The 21,098-nt window shown below is 36.6% G+C and overlaps 1 protein-coding gene across 1 annotated transcript in view; it reads left to right on the top strand.

The window, feature by feature from the left end:
- The window catches only part of ASCC3 (activating signal cointegrator 1 complex subunit 3), a 231,550-nt gene that overhangs the window by 84,636 nt on the left and 125,816 nt on the right, over positions 1 to 21,098 (top strand). The window contains exons 13-14 of the mRNA XM_081312640.1: positions 487 to 558; positions 19,177 to 19,311. Coding sequence (XP_081168766.1) covers positions 487 to 558; positions 19,177 to 19,311 — 207 coding nt within the window. The remainder of the gene's footprint in view (positions 1 to 486; positions 559 to 19,176; positions 19,312 to 21,098) is intronic.

The following is a 21,098-nucleotide window of genomic DNA, read 5'->3' as shown; positions in this document are numbered from 1 at the left end:
AAGTAAATTCAGGCAGCTCATTGAAAGCACCAGTAATGAAGCTAAAGCTTATATATTTTAGACATGTAGTGCAGAAGCAAAAAACTTCAGTGAAGAGCCTGATTCATGAAAGAACTGAAGCCAATTAGAAAAGAGATTAGCAAAAGACAAGATTGATAGATACTATCGGTATCAAAAAAGCAGTTCCTAACTGGAGACCATCCTACTGTTACTGTTATCAAACGGTCATGAAGGACCAGAAATGATAAAACAACAGCAACATTTTCATTTTAAGCTGTGTTTTTTCTTAACCATTAATTTATGTTTGAAAGTAATATATTCTATGTGTTTCTACCAGATATGAAAAGAGAAATACATAATGTCTTTTGTTTACCAAATGGTGGGAATATTATATGCATTTTAAAAATATGCACCATGTTTTAAAAAAAATAGATCAAAACCAAGACTATGATTCTAAAATGAAAAAAAAATTGTCCTGAATTTCAGGTACAGCAGCTGATTAATATGGATGAAGTTTGTTATGAAAATGTTTTGAAGCAAGTAACAGCTGGGCATCAGGTAAACTTGGCTTATTGGCTTTTATTCAGAATGTATCTGTGTATAACATCATCTAGAACAAGGGTCTCCAACCCCCAGTCTGTGGACCGGCACAGAGCCACGGCACCAGGCCGCACAAGCAGGCAAAGCCCCATCCGCGATATGCAGGCAATACATGAAACCACACCCCCTCTCTGCACAGAACAATGAGGAAAACCAGTGGAACAGCTTGCCTCCAGAAATCGTGGGCACTCCATCACTGGAGATTTTTAAGAAGAGACTAGACCAGGGGTGTCAAATTCACAATGTCATGTGACATGTCAATACATATCGTGACGTTTTCTCCATTTCCGGCAATGGGGTGGGCGCGGTTTCGGCATGACGCATCCTGCCCACAGGCTGGCAGTTTGACACTCCTGGACTAGACAATCACTTGTCTGAGATGGCATAGGTTCTTTTGTTTGAACAGGGGGCTAGACTAGAAGACCTTCAAGGTCCCTTCCAGCTCTGTTCTATTCTATTCTATTCTATTCTATTCTATTCTATTCTATTCTATTCTATTCTATTCTATTCTATTCTATTCTATTCTATTCTATTCTATTCTATTCTATTCTATTCTATCCTATCCTATCCTATCCTATCCTATCCTAACTGGTCCCTGATGCTCAAAAGGTTGTGGACCTCTGATCTAGAACTTATACTTTGCATATATCAATACTTTGATTTTTTTCAATTCCATTTGGAAATAAGATGAATCATTCTTCTAAAGATTTTGAATAAAGGATGTCTAAAAATTAAAAGACGCTCCTGGGGAGGAAAGCCATGGCAAATCTAGACAGCACACTAAAAAGCAGAGACTCAACAAAAGTGCGTATAGTCAAGGCTATGGTCTTCCCAGTTGCAATGTATGGCAGTGAAAGCTGGACCATAAAAAAGGCTGTGTACCAAAGAATTGAGGCCTTTGAACTATGGTGCTGGAGAAGACTCCTGCGAGTCCCTTGGACTGCAAGGCAATCAAACTGGTCAGTCCTAGACGAGATCAACCCTGACTGCTCTTTAGAAGGCCAGATCCTGAAGCTAAAACTCAAATACTTTGGCCACCTAATAAGAAGGAAGGACTCACTGGAGAAGAGCCTAATGCTGGGAAAGATTGAGGGCAAGAGAAGAAGGGGACGATAGAGAATGAGGTGGCTGGATGGAGTCACTGAAGCAGTAGGCGTGAGCTTAAATGGACTCCAGAAGATGGTAGAGGACAGGAAGGCATGGAGGAATGTTGTCCATGGGGTCGCGATGGGTCGGACACGACTTCGCAGCTAACAACAACAACAAAAACGACATTGTGTAAGCAGCCTGTGGAATCAAAGATTATAGAATTTAAAAGCAGAATTTCTCATCTGTTCTTGCTCTTCTTCTGTAATATTAAAAATATTAACCAATGTACCCTGACCTAATGAAATAAGGTATTCTTCTGCAAACAGACTGCATCCTTATTTTAAGAAATAAAACACTTAATTGGATTGCGGCCACATAATCCATGCAAAATGACTGCTCTAACAAACACCTGCAATCTAATAGGGCTGAATGGTGTCTTCTAGTTTATCAGGTTGGTTGCCACAATTCCAGGAAAGCCGAGTGGCCAAAATTTTGCCTTTCATTTCTTGATATGGACACACTTTTGTGGCAGACTTGATCAACTGAGACAGCCTAGATATTTTATAATTCCAATATGTACATACTAGAGAGTGATCCAACCTAAAGTCACTGAATTTCACTTAAGGTTTTTGTGAAGTTTCTAGGCTTTGATTGCTCATATTATTTTCCCTCTGTCCCCAAGGATGCAGAATGCAACATACAGCCTCCTATTGTAATGAAGTTGTATAGTTGTATCCACATTTCTAAATAAGAAAAGAGCAGCTGATTTATCAGTTTAATACTTCATCATCCTATTAGTATCCAGTTATCTTTCATTCAGAGGTGTGATATTTGGGAGACCCATATTAAATATCCAAAGTTCCCTGGGTAATTTGATCTGTTAGAAAGGAAGAATTCTGCCTACAAATTAGGGTTACCATTATTCTTGCAAATAATGTGATATCTGAGATATATGAATTTGTATTAAGAGAAATTAAAAGTACATCCATTTTCAGCCTGGTAATCATTTGGGGAGGAAAAGTTGAATAGAAAACAATATGAGTAATGAAAAATTAATTTGATTTCAGGGAATGGAGTCATTACATGAACAAATGGGAATTATTAAGAAAAATAAAAGCAACAGGCTGTTTTTGGTGTTTGCTTTACCCTATTTTCCACTTTATTAAGAAAGAGGTTGAAAAATACGTAACAAAACAATCCAATTGTTTTTCTTTTCTGGCATAAACCACCTAGACAGTGGTTCCATAATAAAAACTATTCAATTTAATTCAGAAGTCAGTTAAAACATGTCTATATTAAAGCAGGGGTGTCCAACTTTTCAGCTTTAAGATCTGTGGACTTCAGCTCCCAGAATTTCTCAGCCAGCCATGGTTGAGGTCCTTGAGTTAAAAGATGCTATAGCGAATGCTATTTCTGAATACAACCGTATTCATTCATTTGGGGTATCTGTTCTAGAAACTGATGAACTTTTACGTGCTTCTTCTGTACTTACTTCATATTTAAATGTTGATTTCTTTCCTTTGAATATCACATTGCTATATTCATCTTCATTTTTTTCTTTGCCTAAAAATGTGTAATTCAGAATAAGTTCCAATACTGTGTAATAAATTATACATTTGGAATGGCATAAGGAGACTACCAGAAGAGAACCTAGTGCCAACATAAAGTCTTGCTCATTTTTCTTTTAATCCTTTCTACTTTCCTTCTTTAAAATATGCCCTACATGTGACCCAAACATTGATAACTAGTGCCTTTGAAAAGCTCCATAAAATGTTCTTGGCATCTATTCAGTTAACTTCCTAATTGCATTTTTCTTTAAAAAGAAGAAAGAAGAACATTCTATCTGTCCTTCAGGAAAGCTTGTTCTAATGAGCATTCAGGAGATAATTCTTACTTAACTTTATTACAGTCATTAACCAGCACCAGAGAATTGGTATTCAAATATTCAAGTTATCCAAAACTAAATTGACAATGTCAGGATAGTTAATAAAAGTGGATAAAGTCAAAAAATATTGGCTAAAAGACAATGTTAAATCAGAATATGCTAAAAGTCTTGCACAGGCTACACATATACAACAGGAAGAAATTAATTTAACAATTGGGAAGATGTAAAGTTGGAATAGCAGCATAAAATACAACTACTACACAAATAGGCACAAATGCACAAAAAATGTATATTTGTAAATCAAACAGTAAAATTATCTGAAAGGGACTTAAGAATTACATATTTCTCTTATGACCCCTGTCAAACCCCTGAGAAAAAAATGGTACATTGGGTGACACAGCATGTTCACTCCACAGCCAATTCTTTTTTTTTCTCAAAAAGTTTTATTAATTTTCTATTATTACATTTGATTAGTGCTTAATAAATATCGTGTGGTCTGGGTTACTTTGTTTGCTTAATAAAACAAGTTGCAATCTTAGTCTCTTCCCCTTTTTTCCAACCATTGATAAAATAAATTCCACGTTTGAAAATATTCTGTATCTTCTTTCTCTTTCATCCTCAATATAAGTCTGTCCATTTTGGCACAGTCTAATATCTTCTTGATTATCTCTTCATCTAGTGGTATTTCTTCATTCTTCCAATACTGAGCAAATACAATCCTCGCTGCTGTTAATACATGTAATGTTAAATATACACTTTGCTTATCAAATTTTTCTGGTATTATACCTAATAAGAAAAGTTCAAGTTTAACAAAGCCAATTGTTAATGCTGATCCTGAGCCATTTCTGGCTATCCATACTTCGGCAGGTTCACTTGCTCTTAATTATTCTTTGCCTGATTTTGCACAAAATAAGAGGCAACTCAGCTAAGACATTATGTATGAGAGAAAGTGAGTAAAGACAGAACCTTCTTAATAGTTCAAAGAGTATATTGTAGATCAGGCATGTCAAACCTCCGACGTCATCTGATGTCACGCGACGTATCGGGACTTTTTCCCCATTGCCGACAATGGGGTGGGTGCAGTTTTGGAGTGACGCATCCGGCCCGTAGGCTGGCAGTTTGACATGCCTGTTGTAGATGCAGATAATGGAGTCCCTCAGTCTAGCAAGATTATGTCTGTAGGTGTAAAATAATAAAAAGTCGGATTGGATGAATTACCATGTGCCATTCTTGATTTGGGGCCTGACAGTATGTGACAATTCAACAATTATTTTTTTATGAACTGGACTATTTTTCATGGATTAGGGAAGGGGACATACAAGTTTAACAATAAATTTAATATGTTAAAAATAATAATTGAAGTTCTCTTTGTCGGACCAGTTATCCAAATATGGTATATTTCTAGAACCAATGACTTCAAGTCATTGTTCCAAGTTGTTCTTTACTATATAAACAAGTTCATAGGAAAGAACTGGTCAGATCTGTTACTTGCGTTATGGAATGAACACTATTATTATAATTTTTTGAAACTGCTGCAGTTGTAATATTTTTAACAATATTTGAAAAGTAAGCTCAATATCAGTCAGATTTAGCCAATTGATTGTTATAATGATAGAACCCTTCACTGTAAGAAGGGTCTTCAACTAGAGCCGGATGTTCTGATGCATCAGACTAAAATATTAGACCAACATGACATAGGTTCATTAAATGATTCTTTGAAAGATCTAATTGAAGATATGGGTAAAAGCACTAGAGAAAACTATGATTCAATAAATTTGACATAGAGGTGGTCCTCGACTTACAACTACTCATTTAGTGACTGTTTGAAGTTACAGTAGCACTGAAAAAATAACTTAGATTGTTTTTCACACTATGGCCATTGCAGCATACCCATAATCACGTGATCAAAATTCAGACATTCGGCAACTGGTTCACATTTATGACTGTTGTTGTGTCCCAAGGCCATGTGATCACCTTTTGCAACCTTCTGACAAGCAAGGTCAATTAACAACCCTGTTACTAACTTAACAACTTCAGTGATTTATTTAACAACTGTGACATGAAAGGTTGTAAAATGGGGCAAAATTCAATTTTAAAAAATGTCTCACTTAGCAACAGAAATTTTGGACTCAATTGTGGTCATAAGTCAAGGACTACCTGTACCCATTCCAAAGGTTGACAGTGGGCACATAAGGCCTTCGCTCCATGTTATTTAGTGTTGAGTGGCAACTGGCAACTCTATTAATAATAATAGTAATAGTAATCATCATCATTGCACAGTTAGCCAGATGTTCAGACTAGATTTGGCATTTTTGTCTACCTATCGAGTACCTGGGATAGGCAGATGTGGATTATTTGATAGTGTCGTCGCAGGATGGAAGCTGTTCCTAATAAAGCCACCTTTTGCAATTGACTGATGGCAGATTTGTCAATGCCAGTGGTATTCAAGTGGTGCTCCAGTTATTTTGGGATTGCACCCAAGGGGCCTATTACTATTGGTACTATCCTTGCTTGCCTTTGCCACAGTCATTCTGTTTCTATTTATAGGTCTTTGTATTTTGTTATCTTCTCTATTTCTTTCTCTTCCATTCTGCTATCTCCAGACACTTCTACATCCACTATCCAGATGTTTTATCTTTCTTATTGACAGTTGTTAAGTCTGGGGTGTTATGTTGCAGGTGTCTGTCTGTTTGAATTTTAAAGTCCCAGACCTTCTTCTTTTTCTATGACTTTCTTTATTTTATGGTACAACCAGTTCTTGCTTGCAATCAAATATTTCTTGCAGATCTTCCAATGCACCATTGTTGCTGCTTTATCATGCCGCTGCTTGTAGTCAGTCTGTGCAATCTTCTTGCAGCAGCTTATCAGATGGTCCACTGTTTCTTCAGCTTCTTTGCATAGGCGGCACTTACTGTCTATTGCTGTCTTCTAAATTCTGGCTTTGTATGCATTTATCCTTAAGGCTTGGACATATGCAGCAGAATTAGTCTTTCTTCAACTTTCCTGCTCTTAGCCATTGCCAGGTCTTCTTCTTATCTGCTTTCCCTGCTATTTTTTTTAAGGTACTGGCCAAGTAGTGCTTTGTCTTCCCATGCTTTGTTGTTGTTGTTGTTATTTATTATTATTTTTGTCTTGTCATGAGAAAAACTGTTTATAATATGTGTTTGTTTAGCCCAAGATAAATCATATCAGTTAGTAATAAACTAGTCAAGTAATTAAGTGTTTCCTCTTAAAGTATCAGAATATTGCTTATTCATTCAGTTAAGCATGCCTATTCATTGTAGCTAATTGTTTTGTTAAAGCAGAAGAGGTAGAGGAGAAATGGCTTTAAATTTATTGTTAATTATCTCACACAAACATACATACACACAGACACCAACTTTACAGCAGCTATTTGCATTGTAAAAAAGAGTAATAATTATCAATAATTTGCCTTTGTTTATGATAGCATTTTGCTATATATAGTAGGTCAAAAATGCAAATGTATTATTAATACTGACTGTGAAAACAGTAGTCATGCACTTTTTTCATGCTCAAATCTCACTAGTTTTTTCTCTCCAGGATTTATTATGACTCCTTTGCACCTTAAAAACGTATAGGCTGTCTTTAATCCATTATTCCAAGCTCTTTTAAAAAGACTAAATGGAATGAAGCTCCATGCATTACTGATACTACGGAATAAATAAAGTAGGAAGGTGGTGCTGTTCTGTGAAAGCATACGTTACAACAGATGGAGAAAATGTTTTAGCTGTCCTACTCCAGGCTTCTTGGCTTTGAGCTCTTCTTTGCTACTGGGAAATTAAAAATTGGGAATTGAGCCTTTTATTTTTAGCCATGTGCTCAAATGAAAGCAATGTCTTATTTGTAGGTTTCTCTTTGAATTAGTCAACGTAGGTATACTAATAGCATTTTTGCTTTACCATGGTAATTGTTGTTAAGGATAATCTATTTAATACAGAATTAGTTTACTTTTACCATGTGAATTTCTTGGACAGATTTTTTTGGTTAAGAAAACTGGGAATGCTGTCCATTCAAATACTAATAGAAGCTCTTTTAATTGAAATGTTAAAATTCTTACAAGTTCTTACACTATCCACTGCAGGGAGGTTGGTCCTATTAAATTGGTCATCCCTCAGCAACTGATGGACCCAAAGGGATGCAAAGGGAGCTGAGGATTTCCCTTTTCATCTGCTGCATGGTCCATCCAAAGCTTTGGTTGCTGCTTGGAATATGAGGGCAGTAGAGACCTTGGATTGGATTACACCTATGTGACCTCTCTTGTGGATCCCATCACTCCCCATAGTTTATGGAGGAGCTGAGGGAGATGAAACAGGAGAAGAGATATCTAGAATGTTGCTGACACTCAACAAAGGACAAAGTCGACCAAACAGTAAAGGGTACAGACTCAAAAAGGAATGATAATAACATATCCAAACAGGAAAGAACCGGGTCTTCAAGACACTTGCTTAAAAGATCCAAGGATTAAGGCAGGACAAATTTCTGGAGAGGTGCCATTGCAGAGATCAGATGCCACAACAGAGAAGGCATACTTCCTGAGACCCATGAGATGTCCTTGCTTTAAGGATAGAATCAGAACAAGCCTACTCAGTTGATTCTTACAGGGCAAACAATAACAGTGGGAGAAAGGTAATCCCTGAAAATTCCATGCCCTCTGCTTGAAGATCATTATATGTTACAACCAGCACCTTGAATTTCACCTGAAATCACCCTGGCAACCAGAAATTACACAGAGTGCTTTAGGCAACTAAGATGTCATATTCCTACTAAGCACGTTCAAAATTCCCATGCAGCCATTTTCTGAACTAGTTGCAACTTTAGAAGGGTCTTCAAGGGCAGCACCATATAGAATGACTATGAAAATGAAATCATGGTCCAGAAAAGGGTGCAATTGATACACAAGACCAATCTGAACAAAGGTCTTCCTAGCTAGAGCTAGATCTGTGCTTCATGCAGGAGCTAGCCACCCCACCGTATCCCACCAAAGTGCACCAGTTCTCCCTCTGGAACTGCAGTTTATTTATTTATTTTTATTATATTACCTTTACAAATAACTTAAGGCGGCAAACATATCCAGTTCATTGCAGAACAAAGATGGCAAATCTCCAATTCTTAACGATCTGAGAACCCACATCTACCATGTATGAGGCAAGTTGGAGTTTACACCTTTATCCTTCCATCCAGATAATCACTGCCTCCAGGCATTGGAAAAATATTTTAATAGCGTTGTTTGTCTACTCAGTGTCGATGGACAATGTATATTAATAATTCATTAATACAAATAGAGTGTAGAATACATTTCCAGTATTGTGTCATAAATTTCAAAGATCCTGGAGCACTGGGGAACTACCAGAGGACTGGAAGAGAGCTGATGTAGTTCCCATCTTCAAAAAAGGGGAAAAAATAGATCCAGGAAACTACAGACCTATCAGCCTGACCTCAATACCTGGGAAGATTCTGGAAAAGATAATCAAACAACAACTCAGCGAACACCTTGATGCAAACAAAGTCATCACTAAAAGTCAACATGGGTTTGTCAAAAACAGATCATGCCAGAGAAATCTTATTGCATTCTTTGACCAAGTGACACAATTAGTGGACAAGAGGAATGCTGTAGATATAATTTACTTGGACTTTAGTAAGGCATTTGGTAAAGTAGATCACAACCTACTACTTGATAAGATAGAAAAATGTGGGTTAGATAGCATCACCACCAGATGGATTCATAGCTGGCTGACAGGCCGTACTCAGCATGTGGTCCTCAATGGAACTGCATATATATGGAAGGAAGTGTGTAGTGGGGTGCCCCAGGGCTCTGTTCTGGGCCCAGTGCTCTTCAACATCTTCATCAATGATTTGGATGAGGGGATAGATGGGGAACTCATCAGATATGCAGACGACACCAAGCTGGCAGGATTAGCCAATATTCCAGAAGATACGCTTAAAATACAGGAGGATCTGGACAGACTCGAACATTGGGCGCTATCTAACAAACTGAAATTCAATGGTGAAAAAAGTAAGGTTCTACATTTAGGCAGGAAAAATCAAATGCACAGGTATAGCATAGGTGGTAACTTGCTCAATAGTAGTAACTGTGAGAGGGATCTTGGAGTCCTAGTAGACAATCACTTCAATATGAGCCAGCAGTGTGCTGCAGCTGCCAAAAAACCCAACACAGTGCTAGGCTGCATTAACAGGAATAGAATCAAGATCACGTGAAGTACTAATACCACTTTACAATGCCTTGGTAAGGCCACACCTAGAATACTGCATCCAGTTTTGGTCACACCGATGTAAAAAAGATGTCGAGACTCTAGAAAGGGTACAGAGAAGAGCAACAAAGATGATTGGGTGACTGGAGGCTAAAACATATAGGGAACAGTTGCTGGAATTGGGTACCTTTAGTTTAACAAAAAGAAGGGTGAGGGGTAACATGATAGCAGTGTTCCAATATCTCAGGGGCTGCCACAAAGAAGAGGGAGTCAAGCTATTCTCCAAAGCGCCTGAAGGCAGTACAAGAAGCAATGGATGGAAACTAGTCAAGGAGAGAAGCAACCTAGAACTAAGGAGAAACTTCCTGACAGTTAGAACAATTAACCAGTGGAACAACCTGCCTCCAGAAGTGGTGAATGCTCCAACACTGGAAGTTTTTAAGAAGAGACTGGATAGCCATTTGCCTGAAATGTTATAGGGTTTCCTGCCTGAGCAGGGGGTTGGACTAGATGACCTCCAAGGTCCCTTCCAACTTATTATTATTATTATTATTATTATTATTATTATTATTATTATTATTATTATTATTATTATTATTATTATTATTATCTTCAACCTAATGTATTGCAAAAATGGTACAAACATGAACCATGTGAGTTATTGTTCTGTCCCTTTAATTCTGTCTCCCGTAGTACAATATTTGCAATCAGTCCTTACTGAACAATCACTGAGGAAAACAATATTTAATGTTGCATTATCCTAATTTTAAGGTCAAAAGATTTGATGTTGCCTACTTGTCCATGGTTTACACAAAAAAGTTATTAAAGCTTATTCTTACAGTCATCAAGTAAATATTTAATATGTGTGCAAAACCTACTTCCAAAAACCAATTGTTCAGAACAGATCATTCTAAGAGTAGTTCAGCTGATTTCTGGAAGTTAATTCAAGAAAAACAAAAAAATGATTTATGGTGTTTTGGCCAAAATGAAAGTAGACCATGTTGGAATATCATAGATGACTTTTGGTTTGGAAAATCAACTTCTAAAAAGAGACAGCATTCCTGACATGGTCATATCAGTGTTAAGAGTAGCTATTGCTTACAAAAAGTTGCCTATTCCTGTCAGTTTTTCATGGGCAGAAATCTTAAAATTGTATCTAAGCTGTAATAGTCTCTGCAATTATCTGAGGCTGTTAAGATTACAGAATTTGCTAGGGTTTCAACAAAACGGATCTAAATGATGCAAGGCAAACTATCAAGAATATTATTTGAAATAATGGATAATCTTGAATTGATTGATATATGGAGACATAAAAATGGTGATGCTAAAGAATATATTTTTTCAGAAAGATGTTGATTTTAATTTGGGATTGACATGTTTTGGCTTTCAAAAAGTTTGGACACTTGTGTTAATAAAGCTGAAATATTGCCAAATAATTTTTCTGACCATAATCCAGTGACTTTAATATACAAGAAGAAAGCTAGGAACTTCTAAATGAGGATTAAATGAAATATTACTAAAGATGAATTAATACTGGAAGAATGTAAATAGAATTTTTGAGAAGAACCTCGGTAAGAATAGTGGTATTAAAATAGTATGGAATGCCAGCAAAGCATTCATGTGAGGACAATTTATTCAGCAGAACAATAAATTTGAACAAAAAATAGACAAAATTGGAAAGTGATATAAAGGTAAAGGAGGATGAACTAATGAGATCTCCAGGGAGAAGAAATACCTCATTTCAAATTAAACTCTTACAGTATCAATGTTCTATGTTAATGGTGAGAGAGATGGAAATAAAATTGAATTTTCTTAAATAAAGAAATTTTGAGTCAGCAAATAAGCCAGGGAAATGGATTGGAAAGGGAAAAGAAAATTTACAAAACAAGAAAACCATGATGACCAATAATGTAAATATTCAAGAAAATTTCATCAGTAGCTTATATTGCACAAACAAAAGAAATTTCAACCAGGGAAGAATTTTTAAAGAAACAAAGTCTACTAAATTTAACAGATGCCCAAACGTGAATGATAAGTGGACCAATAATAAAAAAGGAAATTTGGATTGCTATAAAGAGATAAAGGGGCTGCCACAAAGAAGAGGGAGTCAAGCTATTCTCCAAAGCACCTGAAAGCAGGACAAGAAGCAACGGATGGAAACTAGTCAAGGAGAGATGCAACCTAGAACTAAGAAGAAACTTCCTGACAGTTAGAACAATTAACCAGTGGAACAACCTGCCTCCAGAGGTGGTGGTGGTGAAAAGGTAGAGTCACTTACAGATTATCTTCTTCTTTTCAAGTTCTTTTGAAGGTGAACTTTTATTACCTTTGCAAAATATTATGAACTCCATTTTAGATAATAAGATACTGGATAGTTAAAGTGGAGCATGTATAGCACTGATTATTAAAGAAGAATAATTTTTGACTTTGCAAAAAAAGGCCAATATCATTACTCAGTAATGATTATAAGATATTCACGATATTTTAGCTGAAAGATGGGAAAATGTGTTTTTTTGCCTAGGAGTCAATTAAGAGATAAGAGAACCAATTTGTTGTAGTGGATAAGGTACTGGCCTACAAACCAGGAGACTGTGAGTTCTAGTCCTGCTTCAGGTATGAAAACTGGCTGGGTGAATTTAGGCCAATGACTTTTGCTCAGTCCAACTGACCTCGTAGAGTTGTTGCTATGGGGAAAATAGAAGGAAGAAGTATGTTCGCCACCCTGAGTTACTTATAGAAATAATAAAGGCATTTTAAAAAAATAATAATATTAGACAGTGTTTTTTTGTAAAAGAAAAAGGTGCCAGAACTCACACGTCATACAACCTGCCTTGCCTACCCTACAAGGTTCCATCCAAAAAAGGTGCCGGAACTCCGTTCTGAGCGTTCTATGAGGAAAAAAGCCCTGATATTAGAAATGTTCTTAATGTATTAAGAGTACTTTGACTAACAGAATGAAAAACAAACTGCCTCAATATTCCTTGATGCTTAGAAAGCTTTTGAACTTTAAAACTTTTTAAACTAAAGTTTTATGTTTAAAATTTTTGGAAAGTATAGATTTTGAAGAGAACTTTCTTATATGGGTGATATATACTTGCTTTGGTACAACAAAACAAGGACATACATAGCAACTGAAATGACAGTGGTATCAGAATGGGAAGAAAACTATAGTTAGTTCACATTTTATTGAATCTAATATAGAATGAAAAGGAAACACAATTGACAATGCCAGTATGAGGAAAAATGAAAATAAATATTCAACAACATTATTCAAAAATACATGTTACATTGATTAATCCATTAATTGGGAAACTCAACCTAGACTGGATTCGCATGTGGCTGTGAATATTGATGTAACGATCAACAGAGTGTCTTGCTTTTAGAGTATGTTTGCAAATACTCAGGTTAAAGGTAAAGGTAAAGGTTCCCCCGCACATGCGTGCTAGTCGTTTCCAACTCTAGGGGCCGGTGCTCATCTCCATTTCAAAGCCAAAGAGCCAGCGCTTGTCCGAGGACATCTCCGTGGTCATGTGGCCGGCATGACTAGATGCCATAGGCGCACGGAACGCTGTTACCTTCCCACCGTAGTGGTCCCTATTTTTCTACTTGCATTTTTACGTGCTTTCGAACTGCTAGGTTGGCAGAAGCTGGGACGAGTAACAGGCGCTCACTCTGTTACGCGGCACTCGGGATTTGACCTACCAAACTGCCGACCTTCTGATCGACAAGCTCAGCGTCCTAACCCACTGAGCCACCGCGTCCCTTCACTCAGGTTAAACATAGGTGTTATTAGTGATGGTTAGACATAATTGCTTTTATTTTTTTAATCAAAGATGTAATATCTGAAGTCCATATTTCTTTGCTATAGTATAAATCATAGCAATGGAACATTGTACTGTTATTGTGAGTCTTGTATTTATCTTTTGTTCTAATAAGTACTTCTATTTAATGCATTTATTATATTTTAATCTGCATTTTTGTAAGACATGTGAAATAGCCTTTCTTGGAAAGTAAGGTGAAATATTTTTCATTCAACTTAATAATTCTGTTATGTATGCTAAAATTCAAATTTGTAGCTTAGGTTAAATTAAAATCAGGAGATTGTGGCATTTTTGTTATATTTGAAACATGTCATTCATCCTCAGGTAATTTCTGAATAATATCCAAATTAAAGATGAGTTCCTAGCAGCTGTTTTATCTAAATCACCACTGACAATATAAGCTAGTAATGCTGTGCCTGTAAATTTTTCTAAATACCCTATATTTTTTGTAGAAAATTATAATGAAGCTCTGTAGTAGGTAAGTGTCCAAATCAGTAGGCATTTGTATGCTGTTCTCCCAAGTTGGCAAGTGGATCAGCCAGAGAAAAGACACCTGGATAAATCAGCTGACAACAGGGCTTGCTGCAATTTATATGCCTTAGCAAATGTTGAAGAGCAGGTCTGTAAATCCAGACAGCAAGAAGTAAAATTTACACAGAGCAATGAATAAAGATTTCTTGCTGATCAGCTAACTATTTTATGGGACTGAAAGGAAATGGGGCTATAACTTGTAAAGAGTGTACCTTGGGTGGCTAGGTACCAAGATTCTAAGGGAAGATTTTGGAATTCAGAGAGGTTGAAGGAAGTTCATAGTTAAAAAGATGTTCATCATTTACAATGAGCATGAATAATGTTGTAATGGAAAAGGGTTCAGAGCTGATGTCAAGTTTTGAAATAAATGTTCTTAGATTATTATTCCACTAACAAGTTGCATACATGGGTCAAAAAATATAAATATTAATCCTTTCTAATTCTGAGGCTACTTATTAAAAATATGACCTATGAGCTCAATTTCAGATTTTTCAGTGGTATTTTCTCATCTATATTCATGGAAGTGTGGAATATGTCTGCACACAAGCTCAATTCTCTCTGCATTTCATATTCCATCACAAAAGTAAAATATATGTTCATTTATATTAGAACAGACATGTCAAACACAAGGCCTGGGGGCCGGATCCGGCCCGCGAAGTGGTTTCATGTGGCCCACGAAGCCATCCTGGAAACAGTGAGGGAATGGCCCCCACTGCCTTGGCCCTGGCCTAGAGACCCTCCTTCTGCCCGAGACCCTCAGATCTGTCCCACTCCTGCCCAGGCCCCCATAGGCACCCTTGATGCGAACGATGTAGAGCTGGCCACGCCCACCCAGTAGGCCACGCCCACCCTGGCCATACCCACCTGGCCCCTTGAGGGCAACCGCAATGCTGATGCGGCCCTCAATGAAATTGAGTTTGACACCCCTGTATTAGAAGCACTAAGCTATCAGGGTTTGAAGTGTCTGGCATAAGGTTACAGTCAGGAAAACAGGCGTGGAAAAGGGATTGAAGGAAAGTGGTTTTCTTATACTTCTGCTATGCCAATCCTCCAAAATAATTATCCTTATATGTGGGTGCCCTACTAAATAGAAAAAGCTATGGTGTGGGGAGACGATTTCCAAAATTTGAATAAAAGCATTAACCATTAATGGGAACCCCATAGTACCACCTCTGACTCTGAAATTAACTTTTCAGGAAAATGCCACAGAAGTCATATATAGCCTAACCTCTCTATGCACATTTGCAAAAACAATCCTTAGTTATAAGTCATCTATTAAATTAAATAAAAGATCAAATATATGGAAAAGGGATTGAAGGAAAGTGGTTTTCTTATACTTCTGCTATGCCAATCCTCCAAAATAATTATCCTTATATGTGGGTGCCCTACTAAATAGAAAAAGCTATGGTGTGGGGAGACGATTTCCAAAATTTGAATAAAAGCATTAACCATTAATGGGAACCCCATAGTACCACCTCTGACTCTGAAATTAACTTTTCAGGAAAATGCCACAGAAGTCATATATAGCCTAACCTCTCTATGCACATTTGCAAAAACAATCCTTAGTTATAAGTCATCTATTAAATTAAATAAAAGATCAAATATATGGAAAAGGGATTGAAGGAAAGTGGTTTTCTTATACTTCTGCTATGCCAATCCTCCAAAATAATTATCCTTATATGTGGGTGCCCTACTAAATAGAAAAAGCTATGGTGTGGGGAGACGATTTCCAAAATTTGAATAAAAGCATTAACCATTAATGGGAACCCCATAGTACCACCTCTGACTCTGAAATTAACTTTTCAGGAAAATGCCACAGAAGTCATATATAGCCTAACCTCTCTATGCACATTTGCAAAAACAATCCTTAGTTATAAGTCATCTATTAAATTAAATAAAAGATCAAATATATTGTAGCATAAATATTTCTCTGATGCTTCTTTTTTGTTTCCACATGTAAAATAACACTTTTACTTTGTTTATTTTATACCAGCAATCAGTAAAACAAGTAATTAAAGGCAACTGTTTCCCATTTTCATAGATCTCTGTGCAGTTTTTGATTCCATAAAGAGAAACATTTATGGAAGAAAATGGCCACTTTAAATGTGGCACTCATAATTTTACTTCTACGCTCTACTCAAGAGACTCACTTCAAAACATGTAGAGGTGTAAATGATTCTTTAACTCAGAGTATACCTGCCCATAAATTTATTACACAGGGTTGTATTCTACTCCAAGGTTTTTAACCTCTATATCAACAATAGTGTAGAATTCCTGTATGCTTAAGATACTGATATGCCAAATGTCCATGACCGTATCTGTTTATTAATATATAAGATAAAGCTGATAGATAGGAGAAAACTTTCAATGGGATGACAGCTGTACTGTTAATATAAAGCTGGAGTATCACTATAATGATACAGCACAAATGTTCCATGTCATACAGTTACAAAGATTTTGACTGAATTTTCAAGCCTCTTGGGGTACTTGTGAAGATAGTTTGTTCCTACAGATATTCAAACTGCTCTATTTTATGTTCCAAAGTTAATATTTTTATTCACCATCCTGGAAGCATTTCAAACTTGAAACATTTCTGCTTCAGTTTTAAGATGCACATTTTGAGCTGGGAGTGGAATGTTTCAAGTTCAAAATAAAATCTTTCGAATTTGAAATGTTTTGCACACTTCTACCTCCTATCAATCAAAAAGATCACATTCAGAAGAGAATTTTAATGGAAATTATGTGATTTGGTGTTTTAAGTAGTAGGAATTTTTGTTCTCTCATGCAGTGTAAAATAATTTAGAGATAAGTTGTACACCATAGCACTCAAAACTGAATTTCTGTCATATATTTGTAAAGAGATTTTTGAAATGTTTTAGTTTAAAATGGCTGCTTCTTATAAAAAGTATCATTATGGTATTATTTCTTTACACCAATGACTAGTTAAAAAACATTTTTTTTCCACCCACCCACTCACCTACCCAATATTCTGTAGTGCTAATCTAGAGACATTTCCTTTGTGCTTTGCTTGCATATTTTGTCATTTAAAAGTTTAGTTTTCCTGAAAAAAAGCTACACAAGCTCTCGGCTCTTGAGACACCGGAGCTAGCTTTGAACTTCAGAGTACAGATCTAATTACACAGCTTGTAGCTGTGGAACCACTTTTCTCTATTCCAAATTACTTTTTCCAACTTATTTGCATAATGTAATGCATAGAGGTTAGCCACTGAAATAAAAAAATTCTCTTGACATAGTTAGGACAGCCTGTGTTAACCCTCTTCTATCTGTGGGTGTTTTGTTTTTTAAGCTCATTTTATAGGCTGAATAAAAGGGATGCCTTTTGGGGGAAAAAATTGTGTTGGTCTTGGACCAATGCTGCTCTATTTTTTCTTCCTTATATTGTGTTTTGGAAGTAATGATAAATGAGGCTTGCATTCTACATGCTGAATTCCTTGCCAATGCAGGAACTGATGCTATTCACATTTCCCCATCTGGGTATGAGACAATGGAATTCCCAAATTTTAACACTCTCTACATGCAGCTTTGATTTTCAAAAAAAGAAACAATTCTTCTCCTTTTATAGGCTTGTAAAAAATTACGTCTACTGGAAAAAAAAGTGGATAGATATATATTTTCTCCTTTTCTTCGATTGTTAGAACAGTGGGTGATTCGTTGAAATTTATTGGTAGCAGGTTGAAGTCAGACAAAAGCTGTTTCTCATGTATTGCTTATTGATTTAAGAATCTATTGCTACAAGATATGGTGCCAAGTACTGGCTCTTAGGGTTGTTTCAAAAGAGGCGATTTCTGATTGGAAAGTAGATGATTTTATTCTAGTGAAGGTCCCCTTCTTCTAAGCGTACCTCTTAATGAGAATTAATAATTTATTTATTAAAAAGATTTGTATGGCCACTCATCTTAGAGCACAGCTCTGGGTTCATAGCACAAAGCAAAGCAATAAAACCATAAAAACAAAGACTAAAACATAGTGCTTCAATAGGCCTCCTAGGATGACTCAGTCAACATCCATAGGCTCTCATCACTCTACCTTAGCACCTGGGAGAAAAGCCAGGTCTTTGTGGCTTTCTGAAAAGTGAAAAGTTGCCAGTGGGAAGGTTGCCACAGGGTAGGGGCAAACTTAGAAAAAATGCACTTCCTGGGGTCTCACTGGGTGGCAATATTTCACAGTAGGAACCTGGAACATGCTCATTCAGTCCAACTTGATAGGGCAGATAAGTAGTCTCACGGAGAGGCAGTCCCACAAACAACCAATTCCCATGCTACATAAGGCTTTAAATGGGATAACCAGCACAGTGCAACCAAAAAGTGACTAAGGGATGAGTAAAGTGAGCAAGGCCACCTTGTCCAGAATGTGGATGTGGATGATGAATCTGTGTAAAAGTCCAATAGGCATGGCTGCCACCTGCTCTTTGAGAAAGACCCGCAAGTCCAGGAGCACCCCTCAATTGCATTCCAGCTCTGTCTATGGAAATGTCAAGGATCAAAAGTGACATTTCACCAGGCCCCAAAAGTATCAGTATGGGGCATTTTTAGTATTGTAGTCTTTATACTTTTTAAAAACCATTTAACTTTAATGAGACCTCAGTATGCATACCAGTGTTCAGGCTGAATACTTTGTTATCCATTTTTACTTGAGATTTCATCTCAGTTTTATGTGCACATGACTATGCTTTAAATTTTAGGAGTATCAGGGATATTTTAACACTCCGTTATATAAATTCTTAAAAGTATTCTAATCTACACACCTTTTATTCATATGACATACTTTCTTAACATTATAACTCTATTTCTCTCTAAAAGCTAATTGTATATTATAATTTCTAAAGGCTTGTATAAACGTATTTACATTGCTATTTATTCATATTCATGTAAGTATGTATCAGAAACATCATCGTTAACTTTCTTTGCATTAGAAGAATTAGCTTAAAGATGCCCACAAACTTTTTGTTACAGAAAAATAAATATAAAACTAATATACATTATATCTTTTTTTTGTCAAGGTGATGGTATTCGTTCATGCTCGAAATGCTACAGTCCGAACTGCTATGGCTCTTCGTGAAAAAGCTAAAAACAACGGTCATATTTGCTATTTTTTACCAACTCAGGGTCCTGATTATGGACAATCAGAAAAACAAGTAAGTGACAGTTTTGCTTTATTAAAACAAGATCCATTTCTGTACAAATTCCCATCAGATATAGTAAGAATTTATAAGAATAAATGTTGTATAGTAATTTAACGTGCTGGAATAGGAGTTAGCGGGCCATGTTCTAGTCTCCCTTAGACACGGAAGCTCTCTGGGTGACACTGTCCCCTAGATGGGGAGTCATAAAATACCTGTCTATGAACCTACACTATACCAGCGTGACGGATTATGATTCATAACCATCAGTGAAGAGACCTTCATCCAACAGTGGATAAGAACAGCAACATGAAAAGAGTAATATTCCCTGAAAATAAGACAATTGTTTTTGCTGCTTTTCTTAATTACTTGTTCAAGAAGCACAGCGACTTAATAACTGTCACTCAGAATTAATGTGTGCATTCTCACCTACATTTCTTAAGAGTTGCTTTGTAGAATAAGATGGGGGAGCATATAAATTTAATAATATCTGCTGTTAGTATAAAAGGTATTGGGAGGATTGCTTAAAGCCATTGCTGTTACCTTTTGGGATATGCCCTTTATCTCAACCTCGAAAGATGCCAGCTGTGTAGGAAATGTCACCAATCTGTTACATTCCCATGCCACTTTTTGTACTATTGTCACAAGAATAAAACTGGCTTGAGAAAAAACATATTGCACCATAGTTCTCTCTCCTCCACCCTACTGTCTACCGACAGTTTGGACTACAATTCAGCACCAAATACTATAGAGATTGTACTCTAATACAGGGGTCCCCAACCCCCGGTCCATGGACCAGTACTGGACCATAGCACGCCAGCAACTGGGCTGCACAAACAAGGAAAACCCCATCCGCAGGATGCAGGCAGCACACAAAACCACTCCCCCTCCAGCTGGTGGAAAAACCTCTCTCCACGTAACCGGTCCCTGGTGCCCAAAAAGTTGGGGACCTCTGCTCTAATACATCTAGAGGACATTATGCTTGGAGGCTGATTTAGCCTTCGTCCCAGAGAAATACTGAAAGCCTCTTACTACAGTGGCTCCTGGTTCTTGTGAAAGTCTATAGCTCCCTAATCTCCATTGTAAAAAAAAATGGGGATTAAGGAGCATCTTTATTTGCTGAAAGAACGCATAATTTGATTCAGCACCTAGTTTCCTTGGAATATAAAACTGAAGAGAAGCATTTTCATTTCTCTGTGTGTAATAGGAGAAAGAGCTGCCTAGATCCTGTTTTTTATTAAGCCATCTCATTATATTCCCTTTAAAGTACAGTTCAGTTGTCCCCTCTTTTAAAACCAGTTTGATTGTTTAATTGGATCCAAGTAACCTAATTTGGTATTACATATAGTGGTTATATTTATGTTCTTCTTATTTGTTTTGAGGGTTGTTTTTTTAATGTTGAACTTTAGAATCGCAAATAAAAGATTTTGTTTCTAACATGAGCAAATTATGTTAGGATATTTCCATCATCACCACCATCACCACTTTCCTATTTCCAAAAATTAAACAGAAAAATAAACCTACCCCATTGCAGTATTTTCAGTAAAATCTGGGTAACTCTTCCCATTTTAATATAAATTTATTTGGAGGGAAATACAGTCTTCAGGGAAAGACAACAATGGAGAAATTTTATGAGCTTAAGAATTTTACATTAGCATCCAAAGTGGAATGGCGCTGAAATGCATCCCTTAAAAGGAATAAGAATATGGGGTTCTAACTTTATCAAAGCTGTTGGCTACAATTTTTCTTCATAAGCTTGCCAGGAGTTGCAGGAATTTTATAGTTACTTTAAGCTAACCAAA

This window comes from Vipera berus, assembly GCF_964194415.1.
Source record: "Vipera berus genome assembly, chromosome: 1".
NCBI classification, from domain to species: domain Eukaryota; kingdom Metazoa; phylum Chordata; class Lepidosauria; order Squamata; family Viperidae; genus Vipera; species Vipera berus.
Note: the sequence above shows the minus strand (reverse complement) of the source record. Positions and strands in the feature narration are given on the sequence as shown.